Raw genomic sequence first — 27,762 nt, 5'->3', positions numbered from 1 at the left:
ATTTGATTTTGAGACCTTAAACATAGGAAATATAATGCTAGTCTCTCTGTGAAGCAAAACCACATACACATTTCCTTTTTCAAGTTGTGTGCCGTTTTGTTCAATGTTTCCTGTGCTGAATCCGTCAAAAGTAGACAAAAGTGATGGAAAATGATAATGTGTAGCAAATTAGCAAGGCTCAAGATGAACTATTCTAAAAGAACAAAAGTCATGGTAGAAGGTTAAAGCAATGGATGATAAGCATTGTAGAAGGTGACCATATCTTATCAGGCGAAGACATCCCAAGCTCTCCATCTCACCTGATTAAAATGTCAGGTAATTTCAACGATAAACCTGCAACAATTTTTAATTCATTATTCAACCATTTGTTGTACTACAATATGTACTGCATACACTGAAGAAAAACAAGGGTGAACTGAGTCAGAGGAGGGGGATTTGCAAACACACATACATACAAATGTAGATGGAAGCTTGTTATTGCAGTATTAGCAAAATTATGGCACCTGACTGAGTACATCAAGTTATGACTTTGGACATACCATGTATTTGTATCACATTTTAGAGCAGCTTCGCATGGGTACAGCATGGGCAGTGAGTGATATTAGCCCCTATGACAAATGGAGGTTTTGCTTTATTATAAATGCAACATGTCTGCTTTTGAAAATATGACAATTGCGTAACTACATGTTTTGTTGTTATATTAACATAAAGCAAATGAAAAAATCATGAATAATTTATACAATGGAAACATTCAATCATCCACATTGTGATAAGATACATATTTACTGTAAACTTTCTACACAGCAGTGCATCTTTTTCATTGAATGTAAACAAAAAGAAAAAGTAAACTAAAATGATTAAGCAGATGAAAGGCTTGCGTGATCATTGTGATGCGTTTCTATCGTTTGAAGACATGTACCTTAATGGACGAAGTAAAACCTCTCTTTTGACCTCTTGTAAATGTATGCCAATTATTCTACCTACCAGGCAAAAGATGTTTGATTATTTTGTTTGGTCTTTTGAAACAAGGCAAGGGTGCACAACGGAATACTACTTTTGTCAGACAAGGCTGCTCCAGTCTTTTTGCTGGCAACAATGGAGTCCTCCCAAAACTAAACAGTTTACTGCCAAAATATTCTCATGTTTTGAAAACCATATTCAATAATTGCAGGGAGATTCGATTTCAATCATGCAAGTCTACAAATAAAATTTGACATATGCACTTAACAGGAGCACATGCTGTGGGTAACTGTTAAAGGCGGCATGCTTCCTCTCTCCACCAAATTGTCCAGATTAGTACTAGGTTTACAATTGCTTATATCCGAGCTATATGTAATTCAGTGGTTTGCAAACAAGCAAAGATTTATGTTTGTCCTATGCAAGTTATTATTAAAATACTGAAATTGGACAATGTTTGTAACCAATTTACTTTAAAGGTACATTCTAAAAACAAGTTATAAAATTCACAGCATGAATGAACCCATAGCCAATTGCAACATATTTTAATATCTGGAACCAATAAAATAACTTTTCTGCTGAACTGATAAGAGCACAGTTGATAGACATTGAAGTATTCTCCTCGCCACAATGTTTCCACACTGCACATCTGCAACACAAATGCAAACTCCCAGCATGCAATGTGGTTCTGTCATTTTGTGCACTTGTTGTCACTGCAAAAGCGATCCATCCTCTTCTTTTGCGTGTAACAGGGCATGGATTGAAAACGGAATACTACTTCAGATGTCCATGTATAGTCTTTCTTCACAGGTCTACCACTGCATTATCCATTCAATATACTGTACAGTAGATGTTCTCAAACGTCTAGTCTTTGTTGTAAGAGATGATAAAAAAAAGAAGTGTACTTTTTTCAATGATGGTGAGGTCTATTAAGTTCCACGGATAGCTAGGCATAGGCTGGCTGTCATAGTCCAATAAGACAGCCCATGACTTTAGCTAATCCAGCTCTTGGACACCTGATTTATTGCCTCCTCCCACAGGAGGTTAATACACCGGCAGCAGATACAATAGCACAGAAACTTTTGGCATATGAAATTTTCACACAGGAATGATCCAGCACTGCCCAGTTTGCTCATCCCTAACCATTACAGCATTGTCCTCCTTCCCCAAAGCAGAGTTCTCTTTCTTCCTTTCTTTACTTGCCAAGCATCATAATGTCCTATAGCTGTGAACACTCAAGTTTGATTGTTGTAATATAATGCTCCTCAGTTAAAGCCATGTGACTGAGGTAAAAAAGTGTATGATTTGTGCTAGGAAACAACCGTATCCATTGATGAATTTCTTTCCCAACCCCCTTCCCACCCAAAATTGTCCTGCAAAAATAAATGAAGAGAAAATGGATGATTTCAATTTTTTCTCCCGGATGAAGTTAGATGATGTATCTTGAGCTTCAGTTATCAGAACTGATACCATTTCTTATCTTTGTACTTCAACATCATCTAAAAGAACAAAAACAAAGCAAACACAGCATTGCTAACTAATATGTAAATGTTTAAAGACATGGTTATTTCTAAACAAATATTTTTATTACATTTTCCAAAACATATATAAACCACATTAACACCATCCCCCCACCAGAGAGACAAACGCAGTTGAACCTTTGTACCAATGAGCACAGCATCCACAATTACATTATATCCAGAATTCTAAGACGACATGGTTATTAAAACAATGAAGGTCCTGATTCACATAAGCGTTTTATAATTGCGCAATACCATTGAAAAACGCTCTGTGCATCAGACCCGAAATAACAAGTTATTAGGTGCAAATATGTTCAAAGTTTAATTGAATGAAATAGGTAGTAAAAACACATGGGGTTCAATTCACAAAGACATTATCAGTGGTAACTCTCTCTTAAGTGTAAGTGTAGGAGTCAGACTTCCTCCAAGTAACTACTTTGGAAATAGAAATGTTAGAAATAGGTCTTTGGAAGCCATCGGATACAGCCTTGCCTTTGGGCATGGACATGTATTCTTTCATTCAGGAGGAGGAATGCTTATGGAAACATTCCAACATGCAGTGATTGACACCTTAGATATCAGCTTTCTTGGAACAATGGGCTGACTGAGCAGGCTATCCGGTTGCTTGGAACATGGGCAGACTGCTATGGCAAAGGCCCACATTCTGAGTTTGCTGGTCCGGCTCCCATCCCCTTCACACAGCCAACTCCTCAAAAGGCAATCCCTAAATTCAACTTGGCCGCTTACCCATCTCACCAGCAGCTGCACTACTTCATCTCAGTCTATGTTGGTGCTCACATGATTGCCTTGGAAAAGGGAAACCTCAAGAAGCCCCCTTTAACTGTTCTATGGCGGCCATCATCTTAGTAGTTTTTCGAGAGTAAAAATAATCTTGCGCACCTCACACAATCATTTTAAACAAATCCTATTAGCCCATAGATGCTATCCTGAGTGCCAATGGCAATAATGCCTTTAGTTACGGGTCTTGTTAAGGGCCCAAACTTTGCTCAAACCTATCAACTAGGGCGGCAGGTAGGGATAACATGGTGAGACTCAACACTGAATGTAAGTGTATCTAATACAACCAGAAAAACTCACAATCTGAAGATACAAGGTTTTATAACCACAGATCTCTGCTTGCCTGTCCCAGCTATTCCCCAACTTATATCTCCAACAAGGTCAACCAAACCAATCCTGAAGACACAGAGCCTCTGGAGCGGTGGGAACAAGAATAACTGTGTGTTCAATGAAGAGTAAAGAGAAGTCGCCCAATGGTAGGTTTGCACTGTCCTAGACTGACACACATACACTGTGGGGTAACGGAAATATGAGTAAACCAAGGTAAAAAGCCGAAATATATTTCAAACTGCAGACAGATTAGAGCAAAATAACCATATGCACTTATCTGAAAGCTCATCATTGCTACTGGCTATTGGTATGACCCTAATTAAGGTCAAGGCGTGTGCTAAGGAAGAATGCCAATATCTGAGAAGCAAGATCTTTGCTCAGTCCCCACATCTGATGTCCCAGGTTGCACAGTAGGGTTTTGCGAATTAGGTAGGGTTGACATTTTGGAATTTCTGCTCAGGAAGCAGCACACCACTCTCTTTCTGGGCCTTGACTGCCAGTGGTGCCTGGCTTCTAGGCAAAATGCCAGGTCTTCGAGTCCTCCATCTAAGTAATTTATTTTTCATGGTTTATAATTAGCATATCCTTTATAACAGGGGTGAACTCGCTGTTTTTGCCTATGGAAGTGAAGCGTGAAGGCAACGTGATGACATTTGGCTTTGAGTAACAACACTCCACGCCTACACAGTAGCTCTAGTAAATGGGATAGCATATAGATTGGGTGTTTGCTATTCTTTAGAGGGCTATTGTTGAACCCACATGTGTCTACATGCAATGGATTCTTCCATAAACAACCAATCTTGTTTCTGATTAAGACTTTGACCATTAAGCAATTATATGGATTTGGGCATTCACATAGTATGTCTACACATCGTGACACCCCATTCCTCCCTTACTCTTGGCCGATAACTGTACCTGGGTAATTGCACTTTTTTGCTTACCCAGACACATTTCTAAAATTAAGACTTGCAATTTTTTTAAGTTCCTTGCAAGATTTTTTTATTGGGACTTACTGAAATAAATCGAACACTTGAGGAGGAATATTCATCTTACTAACTGAATGTTTTACCAACCAAGAAAAACAGAGCTCACTCCAATTATTCATGTCTTCTTTGATTGCAGGTAATAATGGCAAATAATTAGACCTGAAGAGAGCCGATAATTGAGGTGAGGTTTTCTCCTAGATGTCAGAGGCCCATAGAAAAAGGATCAATTATCCTCATATGTGCTTTATTTATGTTTAGATTTAATATTTCCAATTGTGTTTAATTTATTGTGAAGCCAGAAACACTTCTGAACTTATGAAATCTTCATGAGGGCCTGTAGCGAATCCAATGGTGTGGACTCTGCCAAAATGATATGATTTACTAATAATACATCTTTATTGTGATTAGTTCAATTAAGAACTTTACACAAACATACAAACTATACCTTCAAACAATTCATATATCCTATGCAGTGAACAAGTAAACATAATACCTTAAGACTAAGCTCATTAAAAATGCAGCCGTTTAAAATTGGCATTTTTAAAACACAATACACATAGAAACCTAAGAACATAAAACACATGTTAGTACAAGTCTATCTTCCCACAATGTACAGTCATCTATATAACAACCATCTATAGGACTACTTTCAGTTTGGTGTTTGTGATAGCGGATTTTGTTATTTGTTTATTTATTTATTTATTTATGTTTAGCCTCAGGGAGATCTTCGAAAAGGTTTCCCACCACAATGCTCTATTCTCACCGAGTACTCTTGAATCCGTCAGTAGGCGTATGAGATGTAGCTAAGGTAGATTGAAAACAATCATTGTCAACATGGGCGTAATTATAGGGGGGCACAGAGGCTTTTGTCCTCCCCCAACTTCTGTGGCATGCCTTTTTGTCCCCACCAACTTTTGGCAGGATGGCAGGGGGGCCGCAATCATCAATTATGTAATTGGACAGCCGGAGCCCGGTTGGGGTGCCTGCAAGGCTTGTGCTGTCTCATTACATAATGCTGAGATGCCTGGCAGCCGCGCTGCAACACATTCATGGCCGGGATGCCCTGCATGGCTTAGTCCCTTAACCAGGCTGGCCTGACTCAAAGTCAGCAGCCAGGGTGCTGAACTGGGTGTTGCAGGGCCTGGCGCCTGTGCTGCCACTCTAGCAGCAGCCCTTACAGGGGCTTCGGCGAAGAGAATCGCTTTCTGCTTTGTGTTCGTGTGACACACAGACAGGAACTAGGAGGCTCATTCAGCTTGCTGGTTTCTGTCTGGAGGTGCGCTAGTGCAAAGAGGTTAGGTCGGTGTAACATGAGACCTGGCCTGGGTGGCATTTGAAAGCAGAGCAGAGGTACTTTTAAAAAAAAAAAATGTTTTTTGGGGGCCTGGGCTGCGGGCTGACCCTAGTGAGGGCGCGTGTGTCACATTTGTACAATGTGACCAGAGCTCACAGTACACATTAAGGCCCCAGGTATGAAGACACTAACAATAACAAATGGTGCATTCTCTGTGGCAAGCCACAGCTCTTCAACGCCTCTAAAATTAGTCTAGCCACTTTTCAGATGCTACTAAAGCACCACCATCCTAATTTCAAAATGAAGCTGGCAGACGGTGTGCCCTCCCCAAGTAGAGTGGAAAGATTCAAGCTGAGAAAACTTGTGACCCAAAACCACCGTACTCTGCAAATTCTGTGAAATGAATTTGAGTGCTATACGCCTTCCAAACATGGTGAACGTTTGTTAAACAGTTTTTGCTCTAGGTGCGCAGAAGGAACCGTATGCGATTTTGTGTTAAAAGCACACTTTTAGGAGCCCTGTATAGCTTTTCACCCTGCCACCAAAAATAATCTTCACCAAACTAGCAAAAGTATTTCAGGACGGTTTGGTGCAAATTAGTAAATGGGTGTCATGGTTCAGGTTACAGGCCACCAAAAACTGCTTCACTTAGCAAACTAAGCAGGGGAGTATCCAGCATTGTAAGAGTGAGGGGGGGATTTAGGGTGGTTCTGAGTAACGAACTGCAGTGTGTGGAATTCCACATGGTCTCATTCGCGCCCCCAAACCACCCACCCCTGCCCCAATCAACTTTTTTGGTAACATTAGTGTAAGATGGCATTTTAACACACAACAACAAACATAAAACTGCAGGATCATTATCATTCTAGATGCAGGAAACTCATCTATTAGAGCTCTGTCCAAGCCCTCCGAGGCAAAATACATACAAACTTCCTATTATATGGATTGCACCAACAGAAGTTACTTCACAGAAAAGGACATTGCAAGGCGCATTATCAGTCCGTGATACCTGGAGGCACCATTGAAGTGACTTTAGATTAAGTTACCATGAATAAGCCAAGTGACAAATAACTTTGTGGTACAAAATACATAAATTGCACTTTTGTTATATGTGGAGCAACTCTATAGTCATTAGGCTTTTCCATTATAATACCACGATATAGTAACATAAGCTTTGAAGTGAATCAGTGTCACTTGCAGAGCTGCAGATAAGGCACAATGTGATTAAATGATTTGTTCAGGATCACACACTTGGTTAAATGGTGAAACTGGGATGTGACCAATTTAAGCGACCGCGCACATCTTTACAGGTTTAGTTAATATAGATATTTATTAAGGTTTTGCTTTACATTTCATGTGCTTAAATAATTATTTATAGCAAATCCTTGGAAGCAAACCACATTACATAATAAACTAACCATACACTATATACATTGTCATAGAAATATGTTGAGCAATGGGAGTATGGCTTTAGTTTTATTCTTCCCATTCTGCATGCAAAGTCACAATCGCATCATGTAGATTAATGTGAGCCTAACAAATCCCCCTTGGGTTTTAAAGCCATAGTCATCATTTCATAAAGCATGCAACATTATGCACCCTTCTCACTTCTGATCACTCCCTCCCATTCACATTTCTAAAGGGACAAAAGTCCTTCCTAATAGTACCCGCCTTCCTCCCATCTGTGCCTAATCGCTCACATTATAATGCTCTGTTGTGTTGATACAGAGCAACGTGAGGACCCTCTGCTGCTCGGAGCTTCTTGGGACATTGTCTTGGCAGCAGGACACCTCTACCATTCAGAACGGTTAAGATGTCCTGCTGCCATGACAATGAGCGTGCTGAGCAGGAATTGCTCAGCACACATTGTCCTGCCAGCGGGACACCTTTGCCGTTGGGCGCCCTCTTTGATGTGCCGAATGGGAGAGTTGTCCCAATTAAAAATGTCCCGGTCTGGGCCCCCCCCACCACCCCCGCTTGGTACTCCACTGCTTGGAGCCATTTGCACACAGGAAAACATAGCTTCATTTTAATCAGTCGGAATCTTGTAGAAAAAAATCTATCAGCAAGTACACATATAAGGTGCTGTGCAGAACCCCCGTTTGGAGCTATATGGCATTTAAAAATTGATACCAAGTATACTTGGCCACCCACTGCACTGCATTAACCTATGACTTCTGCCTTTGAATGAAAGGAAAAATCAAGGGAATTGCTGAAATTCCAGTGAATCTGTTCCTTTCGGCCATGGATTTGTAGTTCAGCTAGGTCAAGTCAACTTAAGCCAAAGTTTCAGCGATCAGGGGGTGATAAAGTCTGGTCTGAACAATGGACGTTGTGCCACTGTTATTGTATATGTACATATAAATAATGTGTGCACAGTGTATGTCAATGGAGTTGCTGGGTGCATTTGTGTGAGAGTGAGAGTGTATGCCAGCATATGTGTGATGACTTGTGTCTGAATGAATGATAAATAATGCATTGTTTGTACGTTCTATTGGAATTAAGTTTGTGAATGTTATATTATGTTATGTCACTGGGTGCATGGCAGGCCGGCTGGAGATGTGTGGGGGCCCAATTGAATTTTAAAGATGGGCCACCAGTCTTATGAAAGTTATAACAGAGCATCAGCATTGGACTCTTGTGGTGTAGTAGTCTAGTGTTATCTCTCAGGGATTTAGGTTGTTTGACCGAGGTACAAAATCACAACAAGATTGACCGTAGTCCTTTTCGCTGCGAATACGTTTTTACCTTGGTACAAAAGAAAAAAAAACATTTTCCCCCCAAACCGCCAGTACACCGATAAACCCCCTTACTTACGTTTTCTCCATCCGCCGTCTCTCCTGTACCCTGCATCGTCAGATCCATCCTTCTAACGCGGTCGGATTTGACAATGAAGGGTCCCTTTCCGTCTTTTTTTTTGTTGGGTCCCCTGTCACAAATGCTGAGGAAGCAGGGGACACCCCCACAAACGCCAAAGTCAAAAATACCAAACATGGGGAGCGGGGGACACCACCGCAACCCCAGCTCTTCATGTTCAGTATCTTCGGCTTCAAACTAATGGTGGTGACCGAATTCTACCAATGAACCAAATTGTATCTAACAATTTGGCCGAAACTAACCCTCAGAGCCACCACCCGCCCTCCCTCCACCCCACCCCTGTCCCCTCCCAACATTTTCAGCAAAGTTACTCCACTGATTGTCAATAAAGAATAAGTGTACATTAGGGCGTTACAATTACAACAGCAAACAAGGTTCATTCTTTTCATTCATCGTAAAGGAATAAAACAATACAATTCTGACTTTAGTCTTCTCCTGCACTTATACTTATAGCAAAAGCGAGAGCCTCAAGGCTGAAGCCATAAACGTCCATAATTATTTCTTTCCATCATATGCGTGCGCTTCAGTACCATAATTAAGCTTAACTTAGAGTCGCATTCACACCAGGTATAACATTAGTGTTAGCTTGCTTAATGCATGCTAGGTGATAATAGAATAAAACAGTGTAGGCAATGTGCTCCCTTCTAGGTCAAATAAGCTTGGACACAATACCCATACTCACAGGAGTTATGTTATGTTAGTGGAATTTGTTGAGCACACTGTCACCCGAAGGTATCTTGGCACTGTAGGAAGGAGGGGGCAACCAGAGTGGCGCTGAATTTGCCTAAAATAGGTAGGTTTTGACAGCATTTCTAAAACCCATGTAGTTCAAAGCTGTCTTAATTAGTTGAGGGAGGTTATTCCATAAAACTGCTGCAGCTATGTTGAAGGCCCAACCTCCTACTCGGGTCCGCATGACCCTCGGTACTACCAAACAGTCCTCCAAGGCTGATCGGAGGTTGCGGCTTGGGAGATACCAGAAAAATGTGGCTTGCAGATATTCAGCCCGCTTGTCCATAGATAGCACGATGGACTAAATATAGGGCCTTGAACTCAATCCGTTGAGTCACCGGGAGCCAATGGAAGGGCACGGAGCACAGGAGTGATATGTGCCCCGTAAGGAGAGCCAGTAGCAGCCCGCGCTGCTAGGTTCTGCAGGCATTGCAGTCGTTGAATCTGGTTCTTAGGTTGGGCAAGATATAATGAGTTGCAGTAATCTAGCCGTGACAATATCATGGCAGCTACCACAGGTGGCCGTAGTAAGACTGCAATCAAGGGGAGAACCTTCTTAAGAACTCTAAACTGGAAATGACCAGCTTGGCAGACTGCCATCACCTGATTATCCAGGGACAGTGTGGCTGAGTGAATAACCCCTTGATTTTTACTTTACTAACAGGAGTAGATAAGGGACCTAGGAAAGCGGCCCAGAAGGAGGAAACCCAAAGAGTGGGGTTGGGAGGGCAGCCGACCACCATCACCTCGGTTTTGTCTCCATTCAGTTTGAGCCAATTACAGTTCATCCATTCTCCCACGGCCTCCAGACACCCCTGCAGGCTCGACAACGCCTCAGCCTGCTTGAGATCTAGTCAAATCAGGATCTGGGTGTCGTCTGTGTACGAGTAGCATCTGACATCGAAGGACCGGACCAAACATACAAGGGCCCAAATATAGATGTTGAATAAAATTGGAGACAAGGGGGAGCCCTGGGGCACTCCGCAGGTGAGGTGACAAGGAGCAGACAGAAATGGTGGTATAGAGAGGGTCTGAGTAAGATCTGCCAGGAATGACATGAACCATGCCAGCACTTCCCCAGAGATGCCAAATTGGGCAAGATGGGATAGCAGGATTGAGTGGTCAACTTGCAAGGCAAGAGAATCAGTATTCAAACACCTATCCCAAAAGGAATCTGTGAGAATTGTCTCGTACCTATGCACATGGCCCCCAAAGTTAGACATGTATATATCATCCAGTTTTACACACTGGGTGATCACATGTCTAGCTGTTTCAAGTTGACCAGTAAGGGAGCAAAATCTGTCCTCCACCGCCAGCCCTAACCGTGGTCTGGTTATTGTACGCACTGGTAGCTGATTTGTGCGGAGTTTAAGGATAAAGGTCCTAAGCGCAGGATCCGGACAAAGCAGCAGGTAGGGTTGTGTTTTACAATAGCGGTGCATAACATGGGACACTTCCTCGTGTCCTTTTAATTTGGCCAAGTGGGTGTCATTCTTGCACCAATCCCATCTGTCAAACCTTTTCCCAAAGGATTTTTTAAGATGTATATATGGGGTGCCCAGACTAGAATTGTAGGTCCAGCTGATCTCCTCGAATAGTTTCTCATTGAGAGCTTGGAAATGAGGTCTCGCAAAGACCTTTTCAGAATCAAGGTTCCTACCAACTGTCGCTAACAAGTCGCAACCTGGGTTGGAACGAGACTTGAGGTAAAAGCATCCTCTCTCCCGACTCACCATACCACCCAAGGAGATGAGACCCAGTTCCAGGCGTAAATATTCCATGGAACAAGATGGCCCCATGTTCAACATTGCCCGCCAGAAGAGACCTAACACGTTAAGCCAAGAAAAGTCCTGCATGGCCAGGGCATCAAGTCCATACAACAATGCTGGAACAAAGCATTGCTTGTAGAGCAGGAGGATTGCAGCCAGAGAGAATCATGCGTTCCCCCCTGCGAACTTGTGTGCCTGTAGCATTAGTTGCTTAGCTCTACAGGTTTTCTTGTTCTTAATGAGGTCATAATCAGCTCGCACACTGACGTCCAAGCCTAGATATGGCTAGAACTCGACGTAATCAATAGTGCCAAGCGCTGTGTCCATCCGGGTCCTATTGACCACATTTCTGGTGACCAGCATCACCTTGGTCTTCTCCAGATTGATGGTCAATCCCAGTTCTAGGGCATATGTGGATAATTCATTGAGTAAATTCTTCATTCACTTGTACATGCAATCGAAAAGGACTAGATCATCCGCATATAGCGTCCCTACTATAGGCAAATTACCAATCCTCAGTGGACAATTCGATACTCCCAGCAAGCAGGGCAGGAGATTTGCTAGATACAGGTTGTATAATATGGGAGCAGCGACAAACGCCTGTTTCATGCCCATATTGATGGGTGTGGACTCAATAACGCTGCCCCCATGGTCCAGCCGTAGTCTAGTGGCGTTATTGCTATGTAACAGGAATAAAATGTGCACAATCCAATCTGGGCAGTTTAAAACCCGCAACCTAGCCCATAGGGTGTCCCTGTCTACCTGGTCAAACGTACTCTTTAAGTCCACAAAGGCGATGTACAATGTTACGGCCCTGCGACTTCGGGTGGTATGAATGAGCTGGTCTAGTATCCTGATATTCTGGGTAGTACCTGATCCGGGGCGAAATCCTGTCTGGGCTAAGTTGAGTATGTTATTTCTAGTTACTCATGCTTGCTGTTCTCGGAGGACCAGTGAGGTGAATTTCTTCCCTGTGCTATCCAGCATTGACAACAGCCGGTAATTATTTATTTTTGTGCGGTCTCCTTTTTTATGCACTGGCAGGAGGACTGACTGCTGCCTAGCTCTGCAGACTCTGGAAAATAAGATTAATAGTATTTGTGCCCAATTTCCCAGATCACCTTTAAGTACTACATTAGCAAGGCCATTCAGGCCCAGAGCTTTATTTCCCATACAAAATCGCTGCCAGGCATGCCGCCTTAATGACAGATGATAGTGCTTTAACCAGGTCAGAAAATTCGCCCTGATTTTTCTAATCTTCAGTTGTGTTTGAGGGAGAAGACCCCAACGTCGGCCTTGTGCAATCAGGGCTCTTATGGTCAGGCGCATCTTACGATTGCCATCACGTATATTTACATTGAATGATTTATTGGGCTTGGTAGTCTTACAGACAGCCGAGGGAATTGTAGTTTGACCGATTTCATGGGCCCATTTGCGGATCCAATGTTCTATGGCTGTGGGATCCTTACATCTGAGGCTAGCACGGTGTACCATGTCGCTGGGGAATACATTTGCATTCATCCTGGAGATTTATTTGTGGCTCCAACTGATTTTATTCCCAGCATGGTTAGACACTGCTCCCCCATACATGGTTTTCTCGTGGTCAATTGTATTTTCGAAATCCAGTATTAAGATCGAGTTGTCACTGTAATCATTCGCCAGAATTTTAAGTGATATCACTCACTCTAACACTTTATGATTTCCCGCCATGTAGTCTAAGGTGGCCTCCTTAGTCCCTATCTTCCAGCTGATGTTTTCCCAACCAGCCAGCTTGTCAGCGTTCCCAAAGACTGAGCCGACCCCTGTTTTCTACGTGCCACCTTTTAAGTTGTTTTTTAGAGAGATGGTTTTTCTCCGTCCATAGGGTGGAATTGAGAGTTTGGGCATCCACAGCGATGATACTTGTTTCAGAAGAAGCCAAGTTCTTTTTCAATCTGAGGTTTTTCATTTGTAATCTTTTAGCCATGCAGATCTGCTTCCTCGAGGGAAAAGGATTAGCGCAACTTGCAGCCTCCTCTTTAGCGGTTGGGTGGGCGCCGGGAACAATCCCCATCTCCTCGATGGGTGAAGCAGATGTTTGTGGTGCCTCAGCACGTGGGAGGTGGGTATTAACTAGTGTCCCTGTTTTCCATTTGCCCTGGGATTAAAAGGCAACTGAAGGCCCAATCCCTTTTGGCTAGTGAGCAGTTCATTCAAAGTAACAATAACAGAGCCCTGTTTTTTTATGTCCTCGTGCATCGCTCCACAGAGTTTAAGCAAAATGTTCACTGCGAAGTGCAAAATGCGAACACTCTGAGGTGGAGAGGAAGGATTGTGCATACTGTAGTCGTCAGATTGGGGGTCTGGATTTGTCCGGGTCTCATACAACAGGTTAGGGCTCGCCGATAACCTCTGTGTGCAAGATGGACGTAATGGTGCCAACAGGGGTATCAGCGATGTAGGAAAAGCTGAGCCTGCAGCACCCACATGCGGAATGTTGGAAGCCTGGGCAGCTGTGAGGATAGACTGTATGGGAGGGGGAGCGCCGAAGCTGTAGGGGCCTTCTCCAGGTTGGGTCTGATGCCTCCATCCAGCTGGCCATCAACCAAAACCACCTCGGGATACAGGTCCCTAGCTTCGTCAATTTTAACGGGGGCGGGGGGCTGCACTGTTTTGAAGTGCATAGCACAATAGAAGGAGCAAGTCATTATCCAGATCTAGTGCGGAGGTGCTTCGATCCTGGGCCACCAGGGGCTCTATTTCTAATGAGGGTAGATTGGCCAGACCAACAGTTGCTTCGGCAGGAAAGTAAGCATCCTTTACACCCCCCTGAGGCGTCAGTGTCTAAAGATGCCATTTCAATTGTAGAGGTATTCACTCCCTTCTGGGAGCGGGAGAGCAAAACAAGGTTTTTTACTCTCAACTCGGTGGTCAGTGATAATGTCGAATGCAATAATGTCGACAGTCAAAATGTCGAAAAAAAAATGTCAAAAAAAATAATGTAGAAAAGCAATAATGTTGATGATATTGATATTTTCCTTGTTTATTTATTGAATAAATAAATAAATAAATAATTAATTAAAATGTGTTGAGTATGAGGGGTGAGAGGGTGGTGGGGGGAAGGCAGGGGGGTGTTAGGTGAGGAGGGTTGGGGGGGAACCCCCCCCACCCCTAGTAAATGATACTCTTCTTGTTTATTTATTTATTGAATAAATAAATAAATAAATAAATATATATATATAATTAAAATGTGTTGAGTATGAGGGGTGAGAGGGTGGTGGGGGGGTTGCAGGGGGTGTTGGGTGAGGGGGGTTAGGGGGGGACTCTTCTTGTTTATGTATTTATTGATAGTGCTAAATGACATTTTTTTTCGACTTTTTTTCTAAAAATGGAGGACTCTTGTCATTATAAGTATAGGTTTTCGACATTGTTTGACATTTTTTTGAATTTTTAGAAAAAAAAAGAAATATATATAATTAAAATGTGTTGAATATGAGGGGTGAGAGGGTGGTGGGGGGTGGCAGGGGGGTGTTTGGTGAGGGGGGTTGGGGGGTACCCCCCCCTAGTAAATGATATTTCCTTGTTTATTTATTTATTGAATAAATAAATAAATATATAATTAAAATGTGTTGAGTATGAGGGGTGAGAGGGTGGTGGGGGGGGTGGCAGGGGGGTGTTGGGTGAGGGGGAACCCCCCCTAGTAAATGATATTTTCCTTGTTTATTTGAATAAATAAATATATAATTAAAATGTGTTGAGTATGAGGGGTGAGAGGGTGGTGGGGGGATGGCAGGGGGGTGTTAGGTGAGGAGGGTTGGGGGGGTAAATGATACTCTTCTTGTTTATTTATTGAATAAATAAATATATATATATAATTAAAATGTGTTGAGTATGAGGGGTGAGAGGGTGGTGGGGGGTGGGGGGGTTGCAGGGGGGACTCTTCTTGTTTATGTATTTATTGATAGTGCTAAATGACATTTTTTTTTCAACTTTTTTTCTAAAAATTGACTTGTCATTATAAGTATAGGTTTTCGACATTTTTTTTTCGACATTTTTGTTTTTGAAATTATCACTATAAACTAGGGGTGTACCGAACTTCGGCTTCGAGTGAGTATTCGGCAGACATTCGGCTGAAAATCCACTATTCGGTTTCAGCAGAATGTTTACTGGACTCCCCACTGGAAGCCGAAGTTACACCCATAGAGACAACAAACACATCTACTGGGGTGCGATGAAAGCGAAGGCGCAGAGAAGAAACGGTCGCGTGTCATCTCAGCACAGCAATGCCACGGAACGAAAGAGCTGTGACAGCAGAATGTTGAATGACACACACGAACACAGCATTGTGACATCGGCTTTGGCATTGCAACAGCAGAGACGTTGGGTTACCAGAAAAAAAGATATCACACTCCAGCACGTGGAACCGACAATGAAACACAATACTCAGAAACGAACGTGTAATGTCAATGTCGGATCGAAAAAACGTAAGTGTTTAGTGACATCAGAGTCCAGCACGCACAACTGCGACGTCATTGCAAAGCAATATCGCCGAGAGGCCCCAAAAGACAGCGTAGCCAAGGCAAAACAGAGAAACAGCTCATTATGCCACGAAAAAAAGCGAAAAGAGAGGAATAGGCCAGAGACACACCGAAGCAAGGGGAAACCCGAGAAATAACTGAGGAGGGATCAAACGAAAAAAAGAGAAACAGCTCACGCAGACAGAGTAAAGCAAACACACGTGAAAACCAGCTCTCACTGCGAAATCAGATCAAACTAAAGCGCAGAGAACCACGTGCGAGTGCTACAAGCGGCAAACAAAACAGACAAACAAGTTGTTCTTTGACCTCGAGGGAGGCACTAACACACACACCCCTCTGGATTGTGTGAAAACTATTTACCAACGTGCAAACATGTGGGTTAGTTGCACTAAAGCTTATGTAGGAAGTTCTCGTGAAATAGGCATCCAGCACAAAGCTTCGACTGACTATCATTTAATAAAGGACATGACCGGGTGCAATAATATAAGTGCAAGAATATCTTGCCCGCAAATATAAGAAGGAGCCCTCATTCATTCACATCCCGAGAGTCCACGAGTAGCAAGAGAAACCTAAATAGAGAGACACATTAATTTCCAGCGCTGGTGAAGAGGGGAGTGCAGGCTCCAGTCCCGTACTCAGTGTGTTGGCTGTGGAGCTCCCTGGTGCTGGGTTGGGCATTTCTCACCGCCTCCTTTCTCAGCGCCTCCTGAGCAGCCTGGGCCCCTCCCTGCTCTATTAATGAAAAGGGAGTACACAGTGCAGGACATGACTGCAGAGCATCTTCGGCTGACCCGGGGCCATCTGCAGTGACCGCTCAGTCTGCTCCCGAAGCACAGTCTTGCCACCATCCCCCATCATGAGGAGCTCACAGCGGGACCCGGCAGAAGCAAGACAGCAACCATGTCAGAATCTGAGCTTCTGTCTGCTTCCATTTACACAACACGATTTAAAATACTAATAACGGCGCCTTCTCTACTTAACAAATAATGCCCTTGCCCTTCACAGTCCCAAACTCCAGTAGGCTGCGGGTGTCTTTTAAGAGCCACAGGCAGCTCACTTCAGAGGCACAAAGGTGCCCAGCCCGCCCCCACTCTTTGGGAGCAAAGACCATAAACGTGTACTTAAACAGCGCTTTTGTTTGCTCATTGTGGAAGCCTTCAGGTTCTCCTGACCTGTTGAACAGGAAAAGAGATGTCTGGCCGACCACCTGCGGGGAGGTGACTGCAGGGTCACCCACCAGTCCACATTCTCCTTTTCCACTCACTGCTGCATCAGGCAAGCTGCAGGCAGTTCAGTGATTGTAAACAGCTGATGTTGTCATGCCTTTCACCAAGAAGCAAGTGGTATGCCCCAAACCTGACACACCTAATTGTCTTTTGGCTACTGACTGCCTTTCATTCATGTTTTAACGCAGGGGCATTTCGGCAACAAACATTTCTTTTGTCAAAAGCTCTAGGATAGGGTAGGGATGCTGCCCAGCCCTGCTTGTATGAAGCATTGGTCAGTTGTGTAATTATAATTTGCAGATGTCTCTCTCAGCCTGTGAATGGACAATGGTCGTTTCCCCTCCCCCTTCTTCTTTGAGGCTGCTGCTGTGAAATGCAGTTTGTGTGCAGGCGTATGGCCAACAAGAGTTGACACTAATAAATAAACGACCGGTGCCTGATCAGGATTTCAAACAAATATAAGATTGTGCGCTGGCTGCAAAGCACATCTTCAAAGGCTACAGTGTCACAAACATTTCTTTTCAGGAACATAGACAACTAGTACCTGTTAGGAAAGATTTCATGATTGCAGGTAATTTTCCTTCCATGTGGCAACCCCTAAACTTTTTGCTATTGTTTTTAACCTTGTTCTTGACTTTGCCAGAGAAGTACAGCCTTCTGCCGCACTTCTCTGGGCTTTCGCTCCTTTCTTACGGGGAAACTGACATGCCCTTAAGACAGTCAGTACCGGGGAACGCTGTTTCCCGTAGTTTCTTTTATCGTGTTGCGGCTTTAGTGCAACATGACACAAGAGGGCACTGTAAGCTAAGTTACAGCTCTCTTGGGTCTCTAGCCTTCTACAGGCCCTAGATACTCTTTTAGGATGGTATTTGATCGGTGCAAGTCATTCAGGGACTCGAATGGTGGCAGCGATCGTTTTGTTTATTTTGAGCTCCTTTTGGCGTTCTGAGCACGTTTTTCGCACTGAACCCAAAATGGTGGCCTGGCTCCCAAAATGGCCAGACCACGAGGCTCCTTTGTCTTGTCCACTGACCGTCTTGCTCCCTTCACCTTCCCCAGGTCGAGAGACCCGGGGCCTTCCTTATTTGGGCATGTACTTTCCCGCGAAACGTGGTTGCTTTCGCGGGCTTCTACATGTCGTTTGTGTGCCTCCAGGGTGTGGGCTGGGATGTCTGGTCCCAATACACATCCTGGGTGCCAGAGAGTCTAGGGTGGTGTGAATGCCTGGGACCACCGTGGTCCGTGATTGGTCCACGTATGGTGTGTGTGTTGATGAGCGGATCTCCCATTGGCTCCCCTCCGTTTTGGCGCGAAGGGAACCGTGGATAAGAGGGAGCTGGAAACACCACTACCATGTCGATCTCCTGAGTTCTCACGAACGAAGGAATACAGGAGCCAAGTATCCTGCAACCAAGAGGCTGGACCGAGGAATCGCTGGTGACCCGCTGAAGGATTCCTCCTTTGCACTGCTGTCGTCCTGTGAAACCCTTTCCTCCTTTGATCGAACCAGAAGGCCTGTACTGGTGCTTCGACCTTTGGAATAGCAGGAACAGCTATTCCCGGCGACTTCATCATCTCCTGCCAAGTAAGCCTTCGGAAGTGTCTCTGGGCCATCCAGTTGACTGACCAGCTTACAAGGGAGTCCTGCTCTGTAACCGCCGCCAGGTTGTGTTGTATTCCGAGTCCTTGTCCCTCTCCCACGCTTCGTACACTTGGCGTTCCCAAGTCTGAAGGGAGGAGTGTACACATTTGGCTCGAATACACACGGCCGCTCCGTTGTCCTGCTGCGGCAACAAACTGTGCTGGTTTCGTCGATTGGGACGTCTTTTTGCTCTACACGATTACGAGGCGTTCCCTGCTCTTCTGAACCTGCCAGCTGCTGAAACTAACGTGGAGAAGCCTGGGTCTGCTTGCTTCGGGGACCGGTGAGTAGTTTAGCTAGGATCTGGTCGCCCTCCTGCAGTATCCCATTGCTTTTCCCTGCTGTGTAAAAACAGCACCCTTTTGGCCGTACTCGCGCTCTGCTTCTGCCCGCTGTGGAGGCTGCGCTTGAGTTGCGGAACCTGTTCTCCTTCTGCTGTGCACTAACCCGAACTGCCTGACTTCCTCCGAAGAGCTTCCCCTTTTGCCCGTTGGCACCGGCGTGGCAGGTACTTTGAGCACAAGGCTCCACTCTTCGCAGGGCTCGGACTTCCATCTAGTTAGGTGCCTCTGAAGGCGAACTGAGTCTAAAGCGTTATCGCACTGCCTGTTTTCCTTTCCTTTCAGGTGGACTACATATTTCGTGCTTTAAACGCTTGCGACTGTGTATTTGTATATATATTGTGTTGATATGGTATGTGTTGGTTTAATATTGTGATATTGTGATTTTCTCGCTACGGTCATTGTTTTAAAGGCCTTAAAATAAATGTGTATCTATTTTTGATATAACAACTGTTTGGAGTAGTTTGTAAGCGCTCTTGCTTTGTGTGCTCATTGCGGGCTTTCAGTCACCCTCACCCCTCTTGAGACCTAGTCTTGACCGCCGCGATCGCTACCTTGATTGGTCTGGCTTGTCCAGAGGTTACCCTGTTCCAAGTAATTAGGTTGGCCTTCTGAACTTCTGCGCCACCAGGACAGAGTTCAGAAATCCGTCTTAACAGTACCCTGTTGTGCACATCCTTTCAATTGCACTTGCTGGGTCTTAACTGTACAGCGCCAGTGGGCCTACATGTAGGAATGCTTTTGTGAAAATGTCTTGAACTTTTCAAATACACTGCCATCCCAGGCAGGTTACACCTTAGAAATAGTTTATGGTGGTGACTCCATAATCTTTTCGACCCACTCTGACCCCTCCCCCAAGAAACCAGGAAGAAAACGAATTTGCCACACATGCCAAAATGACTTGCAGACGAGCAGCAAACTTGCTGTTCTTGTTTCCCTGACAACACACGTTTCTAGATTCTATTAAACTAAAACATTTTTTTAAAAGTTGGTGGCAAAAGCTCTGTCCTCAAAGATAATAAAACTCCCCTTCTAAAGCTTAGTTATGATCTATATAAGCATTATGCATGTCCTTCACTGAAGTTCTGTTAAAACAAGCATTGGCAAAGCCAACAGTTTTGGCTTGTTATGCACTGCCTTTATATAGCCAGGTACTCGCACCCTTTTGCACCTGCAACCATCAATAGCCAGTTAATACCACTTCGGGAGTGCCTGGCAAGTGCCTTTCTCATGACTACTCAGAAGCTCAAACTGTTGGCATTGCCAATGCTTGTTTGTTGTTGCTTCTAGGGGCAGTGTGCATCTTCCTACACACTTATGTAAAGCCATTTACATATGTTCAAAATTACTGCTGCATAGCTCATTAAAGGGTGGCACTCTGAATGAATTATTTTTTTATATGCATAGTACAGCAATATCAAGTTCTTTCCATCTGTTTTATTTTGTAAAACCAAATAAGGCAATGTTCCTATGTTTAGATTTAAAAATAAATATTTCTATACATATATTGACACCTTTCTATTAGTAAACTACTATTCGGCTCACTATTCGGTTCCGGATGAATATTTTGGCCAACTATTCGGTATTCGGCCGAATAGTAAATGTACTATTCGGTACACCCCTACTATAAACCTCACCTCGCCATGGTTTTGGAGCGAGTCTGTGTTTTGCCCAGCAGAAAAGACGTACAAACAGACAAGACAACTGTCAACCAATATATCACCCCTGCACTCGTGAGCACACAATCCAAAGAGGAAGAATGCAAAAACAGGGAAATTCAAGTAGTACAAATTCAAGAAGGCAGCAGATTATAGTAGGATATCTGGGTACTGTACTTGCAGCTAAACTATCAATTCAATTTTGCTAAAAGTGTCCAAGCAAAAGAATACAACAACCTTACATTGGGCATTATGAGCAGACAATATGGAGCATACTTTTAGTGTTTCGTGGTCAGTGCAGAGTTTGAAAGGAGGCGGACCACCTCGGTATACTGGTGAGCAAACCTTTGCTGTAGCGACACCTAACAGTGTCAGACTTTAAGAGCTACATGATTGGATTAAATGCAGTCTTGCAAAGAGAACGAAAAACACTCCATCCACAGAGGCTCAAAGGCAAGTCATGCCCGCAGGCACCCCAGCATGTAAAAGCGACAGAGCTCAAAGGCTGGAATCGCCCGCAGTCACTCCGTCGTGGGATTGAGTTCCCAATCAATCACAGCGAATAATGCAACCAGGGTCTAACAAGTACGCAGATCGGCAGCCCCACAAGTGACTGTATAATCCGCCAGCCATAAGTGTTCAATCTATAACGCTGCACAGACTTCACTGCATAAAGTCAGCAGACCGAACATCAATGCCAGGCGAGCCGCGATTTCCAAGGCAACTGAGGCGTGGATACAAAAAAAAGGGGGAGAGCTGAGAGCCAAACAGTAACTCTCACACCAGTGCACAGCTGCAAGACAGTATTACGCAGCACAAAGTCCGGAGGAAGGAGGGAGGGAAGAAGGGGTGGACTGGAGGCGGCAAGGATTCAATGTGTGCTTAACTCCGATAGTATTACCCGGCAGCCCTCACGGCAGGAACAGCAGAGGAAAAGTACTTCAATGCTATCCAGCTGGGTAGTAAGCCGGGGTCGGCAGGGGCCGACTCCACTACTGCCGAACACTCTGCCAAACACTCTGCCATGCTCCACTTGTGGCATGTGTTTTTGTGAGGCAGACTCCTCCTCCTTCTCCAGAAAGCAGTGGAAACAAACAATGGACTCCAAGGCAGTGCAGCAAATTACACAGTGAGAACAACTAGTCCACTCTCACTTGCAGTTCCAAACACTCTGCAAAAACACTTCAATGAAGCTAATATGCTGTTTTACCCACTATTATTCCTTCTATCCTCTCATTCATGCTAATTCTCTAAGTTAAATATTGAATTATCAAGGAAAACATCCATAGCTAATTTACCTGTGCCTTGGGATGTTTGCAATTGACCATTATCATCATCAAATTATCAGGTCACAAATTACATTGGTGAAGGGTAGCATCTTCAAATCCCCAGTTCACCCTATCAAATGCTGTTTCTGCATCCAAAGCTAGAAATAAGGATAGGAAAGGGAAGGGACTGTGTGGGCTTTATTAATTAAGCGCTGAATCAAGATCTGCCCGGTTCAATTAGTTGGGACCTTGTGTGGACCTAGTCTGTCCACTATTATTCTGTTTAACAGTTTAACATCTACATTTGGGAGTGCAATTGGTCTGAAGGGTTAGTAGTATTTTGGGTTCTTTTCTGGTTTCAGTAGAACACTACTTTGCCCCTCACTTGCAAAAAGAATTCAAGGCAATATCAGTGTCATGACTTTATAGAAGAGTGCCATTCAGCCATTGGGACCCAGACATTACTTTTCATTTTTTTAATATATGAAAGCACCTCTTCAATTTTTATATCTAATCTAGATTTCTGTTCCTCAGAAGGTGCAAGTAGTGAGGCATCCACTAAATGTTGCAGCTGCAGATCATTACTTATATTCTCAGATTCATATAGTGATTTATAATAATTGTAAAATGCTACTCATTTATGAGTTTCTTTGGTATCCGTGATAGAGTTACAGGCTGTGGCTTTCACTCTGTATGCTAGAAGGTGCCTAGCCTAGTTGCCTTGCTACGCAATGTTTTGCCTAGCGTCCGGTAACAGGTTTTCAGCTTCATTAGCTCTCATTATATTCCATTTTTCCTTTATCATTGACAACTTTCAAAGTGACTGAAGAATACGTTGTTTTTATGTTGTTGATCAGCTTCTTGTAATCCAGGGCTTTGCCACCTTCGGCTCTGCAGATGTTTTGGACTGCAACTGCCATCGGCTCTAGCCAGCATATTCAATGGCGACGGATCATTGGAGACAAAGTCCAAAACATCTGGGGGGCCACAGCTTGCAGATCCCTGTTGTAATCCTTTCATCGGATTGTCTTGTTCAGTATTTCTAGGTCTATTCACTGAATAAGATTGAGACACTTTCTTTGCCCTGATAGTTGTTGTTAGGGGGGTGCCGTTGTGATTCTGGAGAGGTTTCCCCTCCTGAGTTGAACGCCAGACAGTCAATGACGCTGTCTTCAGTCTCTTTTTTGTATGCCATATCTTTAATAATTGAGACATCCAATGTCCAAACTTCCCTTCCCTTTATCATCTGCCGACAGGGAAATCTCCATTATACTGTGATCTTTAAATGTAGTCAGCACTATAGAGGACCCTTGAAATGATTCCATCACTGATCGACACACAAATGCATAACTGATTCTGGAAGGAGTTAAATGTACAGGACGGTCCCCAAACGACAGAGGAGTGGTGGGAAGAAGGGTTGGTTTGACCAAGCCTGCAGGACAGCCAAATCAGCACTTTTAGATGCCTTAAAACTTCCTGCGATGCATAGACAGAGAATTGTTCAAGCCCGTTCCGACTATCGCAGGGCAATTGAGCAAAGAAAATTGGAGTTGGAAGATAAGGCCTGGGAAGAATTTCTGGAGGCGATTAGGTTGAATGATGCCAAGGGTTTTTGGGAGTTTGTTAAGGGTGGGCCCGTTGATAAGGGAAGACAGGGTCTGCAGGGTACACATGTGGGGGTGGCGGACTGGGTCGCTTACTTCGGGGCACTTTTTGATGATGGTGGTTCTCGAAAGCAGAAGGTGCTTGGGGGTACTACTTTGTCTTTTATCTTGGAGGAGGTGGCGAACGCAATTGGGGCCCAGTCACAAAACCGAGCTCCTGGCCCAGACGCCATACCAACAGATATTTTTCAGGATCAAATTGATTTGTGGGCTCCCGCGTTAACCCTGGCTTGTAATGCTTGTATGAGCTTGGGGCACTATCCACCTTCTTGGAAGACGGACACTATCGTTTCCATTTTTAAAAAAGGGAGATGTAACTTTGCCCTCATCCTATCGCCCGATTTCTCTCTTGGATACCTCTTAACATTTTTGGACGGTTATTGTTGGGTCATATAGAGAGTTGGCTTATAGAGGCTGTGATCCTTACAGATATGCAATTTGGTCTTTGCCCCGGTTTGAGTACGATGGAGCAAGTGCTGAATTTGTACCTCTTGGTGCCAAATTTTGTGTTCTCTAGGGGCAAAGTGGTCTATCTCGCCTTTATATACTCGAGCACAGCCTTCAACAAGGTGGACCGTCCAAGGTTGTGGGCTGTGTTTGAGACCATGGATTGCCCTGAGGAAATCCTGGGAGTACTGTGGGAGATCCACTCTGACAACATTGCTATTGTTCGATTCGGAACTGGGGGGGGGGGGTGGAGTACAGAGTTTTCATATAGAGTTGGGCAGGGGTGTGTGTTAGCCCCCATACTCTTCACATTGTACATTAATGGACTATTGCAGGCCTTGCTGAGTACCAGCGTGGACTTTCTGAAATAGGGGGCGGGGAGGAGGGGTAGATCCTTTCCGGTCTAAGCATATGCAGACAATACAGTGCTTATGGCCAGAAACCCAGGGCTTTACAGGCATTGGTTGATGCTTATGCCTCCTTTATAACCAGCCTAGGACTGAAGATCAACAATGTCAAATCAGCAATGATGGGCTGTAGTGGAGGAAGGGCTTCATATTGTGCAATGGGGAAGTTATTCCCAGGGAAGTAGAATATGATTATTTGGGTATCAGATTTTCCGAGACTTTGACGAGTAGTGCGCATGTTAAAAAACAGTCCTTGAGGATGTGTCAATGCTTGGGGGGCCTATCTCATTTCTCAGCCAAATGTAAGGGTCAGCATTTGCAATCATCCCTTATAAGGTCTATTCACTGCCAGTTAAGGCAGCTACGGAATACGGAGCGGCCCTGTGGGGCTATTGTAACCCTGCGATTTGCAGGATAAGGAAAACCGGAATCTTAAAAACGTATTGGGTCTTCCTGGTTCTTCTTCCTGTGCCTCGGCTTATAGTGAATTGGGGCTAATCTTTTGGAAGGATGATTGGGCAGCTGCCCGAGTACTTTATGGCTGAGAATATGGGGAAACAAAAATGCTACTCTATGTCACTTTATTATAAGATCTACGCTGAACAGGGACTTGTGGGCTACAATACCTTGGCTGAGATCGGTAAAGGAGATTTTGTGTCAGTCCAATGTTCCCGTTGTGCCACCTTCAACAGTAATGTTTTCACTGCAGGAAGTAAGATCATTTAAGGAGGCAGTGACCCGGTGGATTGTGGTCAAACGTGCTCTTGTAGCACGGGTGACACAATCGGACAGTGTACACAAGCTTATAAGCGGGATCTCAATTTTACAGCTGTATCAGGAATAAACATCACAGCTGGCTCATTACCAGGGCAAGATTCAATTGTTTACGGCTGAGGGGAAACACAGTGAAATGGAAGGGTTATCCAGACGACCCCAGCTGCCCTGTGTGTGGCAGCCCAAACGAAAATTTGAGTAATTTTATACCGGTTTGTCCAGGCTATGGGGAGATCAGAAAACAGAAATTTATTTTGATCCTAAAACGCACGGATCTGCGTCAGTACAGGCCGGCCATGATTTTTTTTACTGACAGCGGAGACCAAACTGACGGCATGGGCTCTGTTGTCTTATCTGAAGGCTGCTATGTACAGAACAAAGGGGTTCTTATGAGGTTAGGATGCTGCCCATTAAGAATTTGAAAATGCGTGGTTTTAATTTTTATGCTTTTTAGAATATTTTATCATGTTTTGGTGAGCGACTTGTATACTATGTATTATCAGTTTATGATATGTTTTTATGATATGTCTTGTTTGTGTTTTATGGATGTTTTCTATCCAAATAAACATAACTACAAAATGTACATAAGAGAAAAGATTTAAAAAAGGGGGGGGGGGTGGTGAGGCGTGTACTCTAGTTCCAAGATTTGTGTACCTTCTGCAGTTCGGTTGCTTTTCTGCTCCAAGCGCTTTCATGCCTCTTGCAATCTTCAGGGAGGCAGTCTGTTCAGGTGTTGCTGATTAGTACCAATTTTGGCCTCAGGGAATTCTGGTAGCTGTAGTCGATGCAGGTAGCCAGGAACCAACTCCCCTCCAATTGCACACTATAAATCCCACGGTAGGGGGAGGGGGGGGACCATCATTATGGCTCTCCTAAGTGGGGTATGGGTCACTCCGGTGCTGCGCTTCTGGTGCACGGGACTCCCAAATCAATATTTAGAAAAAGGAGGGAGTGGGGGGGTGAGGCGCATGTTCCTTGGGCACCAGGCTTGCCTCGCTCCCTCCTGTAGAAATTCCAGTAACCTCGACCAGTCTGTGTAGAACATTCTGTGTTCCCCATGGAGGCAGTAGGTGAGCCACTCTAGGGCTGCAAAGTTCCAGATTTCTGCCACCCATTCATGTTCCATTGGGGGGGGGTCCTTGGACTTCCATTTTTGTGCCAGCACTAATGCGCCTGCCATCATCATGATAATGTAGACTTTGCGGTCTGGTTTCGAAGGAAGATCCTCCAGGGTCCCGTCTAGGCCTATCAGTGCCAAACCTGTGTTCCTGCCGCCCTTCATCCCCAGGACTTGCTCTATCGCCTTGTGTATGCCCCCCGCAGTATCCCTCTATTTTGGGGCACTACCACCATATGTGGCTCCACGTTCCCTCCCCACCACAGTCCCTCCAACAGTGTTTCGATTCCCCCGGGTACATTTTGTGGAGTGTTATGGGCATTAAGTGCCACTGGAAGAGCATTTTTACCCAGATCTCCCGTATTTGGAGGGATCTCGTGAGTTTGGGAATGTATGCCCATAATTTTGACCACTCAGTCTCCTCTATTGTGTGCCCGTTGGATACTTCCCATCTTTACATATTAGGGTCTTTGGGGTAGGTCTATGCCTGATTTTAGTTGCGCGCATATGGACGCTACCACCCGTCTGTCCCCGGGGTCCGTGTCCAGGTATTTTTCTAAAGGGGTTAGTTGGCGTGTCCCTGCTTGTTTCATGGTGGGATGGAGTAACCAGTGCCTCAGTTGAGCGTAACTGTACCTCTCCCTCTCTCCCAAGGCGAAGTCTGATTTACATCGGTCCAATTGTTTGACTGGGTTCCCCTCGTTCATGTCTCTAATCTTTTGGCGCCCCTGTTTCCAGTTGGTGAAGGTGGATGTTTGTGTCCCGGGGTGATTTGTGGGTTGTTGAATATCGGCGTGAATGGGGATGGGTAAGATGTGATGTGTGCCTGCTTTGTGGCGTCATCCCATGAATCTACTACCAGTGAGAGGATGGTGCTGCTGTACATTTGGGGTGGTCTGACAACTTTGGGTTTCCAAAGTATCCCTTTCAAATTTTCCCCTGCTACTGCTCGGTCCATTGGCCTCCATATCTTTGCCTGGTCCTCGTTTTGCCAGTCCCGAATAACTTATCTGGGCTGCCAGGTAGTAGATCCTAAAGTCCGGTTCCCACATCCCCCCCTTTAGAGGTGGGCAATTTCATGACTCTAGCGGATCCTCTCGTAGCTCTATTATTATTCCACACAAATTTGCTGGTTAATTTTTTGGAGTGATCTGAATAGGGCAGAGAAATAGTATAATAGTTGGGGAAGTACCACCATTTTTAGGACGTTTTTGTGGGCTAGCCAAGTTATGGATAGGGGGGGCCCCAATCTATCAGTTTAGTCTTTAGCTTTTCTAGGAGGGGCGGGTAGTTTGCCTGGTATAGTTGCTTCACCCATTTGGCCAATTTGATTCCCAAATAGGTTATATAGTGTTCCACCCATCTATAGGGGGACCCCTCTTTAGGTCTTGTAGAGCTTCCTTCGGGAGCGTGAGATTCAGGAACTCAGACATGTTCG

General features: G+C 44.5%; 1 protein-coding gene across 6 annotated transcripts in view; it reads right to left on the bottom strand.

Annotated features, from left to right (window-relative positions):
* Positions 1–611: 611 nt before the first annotated feature.
* The window catches only part of STXBP5 (syntaxin binding protein 5), a 2,430,573-nt gene continuing 2,403,422 nt past the window's right edge, over positions 612–27,762 (bottom strand). For all 6 annotated transcript variants that reach the window (XM_069606830.1, XM_069606829.1, XM_069606831.1 and 3 more), the window contains one exon: positions 612–2,456. In XM_069606830.1, coding sequence (XP_069462931.1) covers positions 2,415–2,456 — 42 coding nt within the window. In that variant the 3' untranslated portion in view covers positions 612–2,414. The remainder of the gene's footprint in view (positions 2,457–27,762) is intronic.

The sequence above is a fragment of the Ambystoma mexicanum genome, chromosome 4p, assembly GCF_040938575.1.
Source record: "Ambystoma mexicanum isolate Mex_15411 chromosome 4p, UKY_AmexF1_1, whole genome shotgun sequence".
NCBI classification, from domain to species: domain Eukaryota; kingdom Metazoa; phylum Chordata; class Amphibia; order Caudata; family Ambystomatidae; genus Ambystoma; species Ambystoma mexicanum.
The sequence above is the reverse complement of the archived record's forward strand: the minus strand, read 5'-3'. Positions and strand labels throughout refer to the sequence as shown.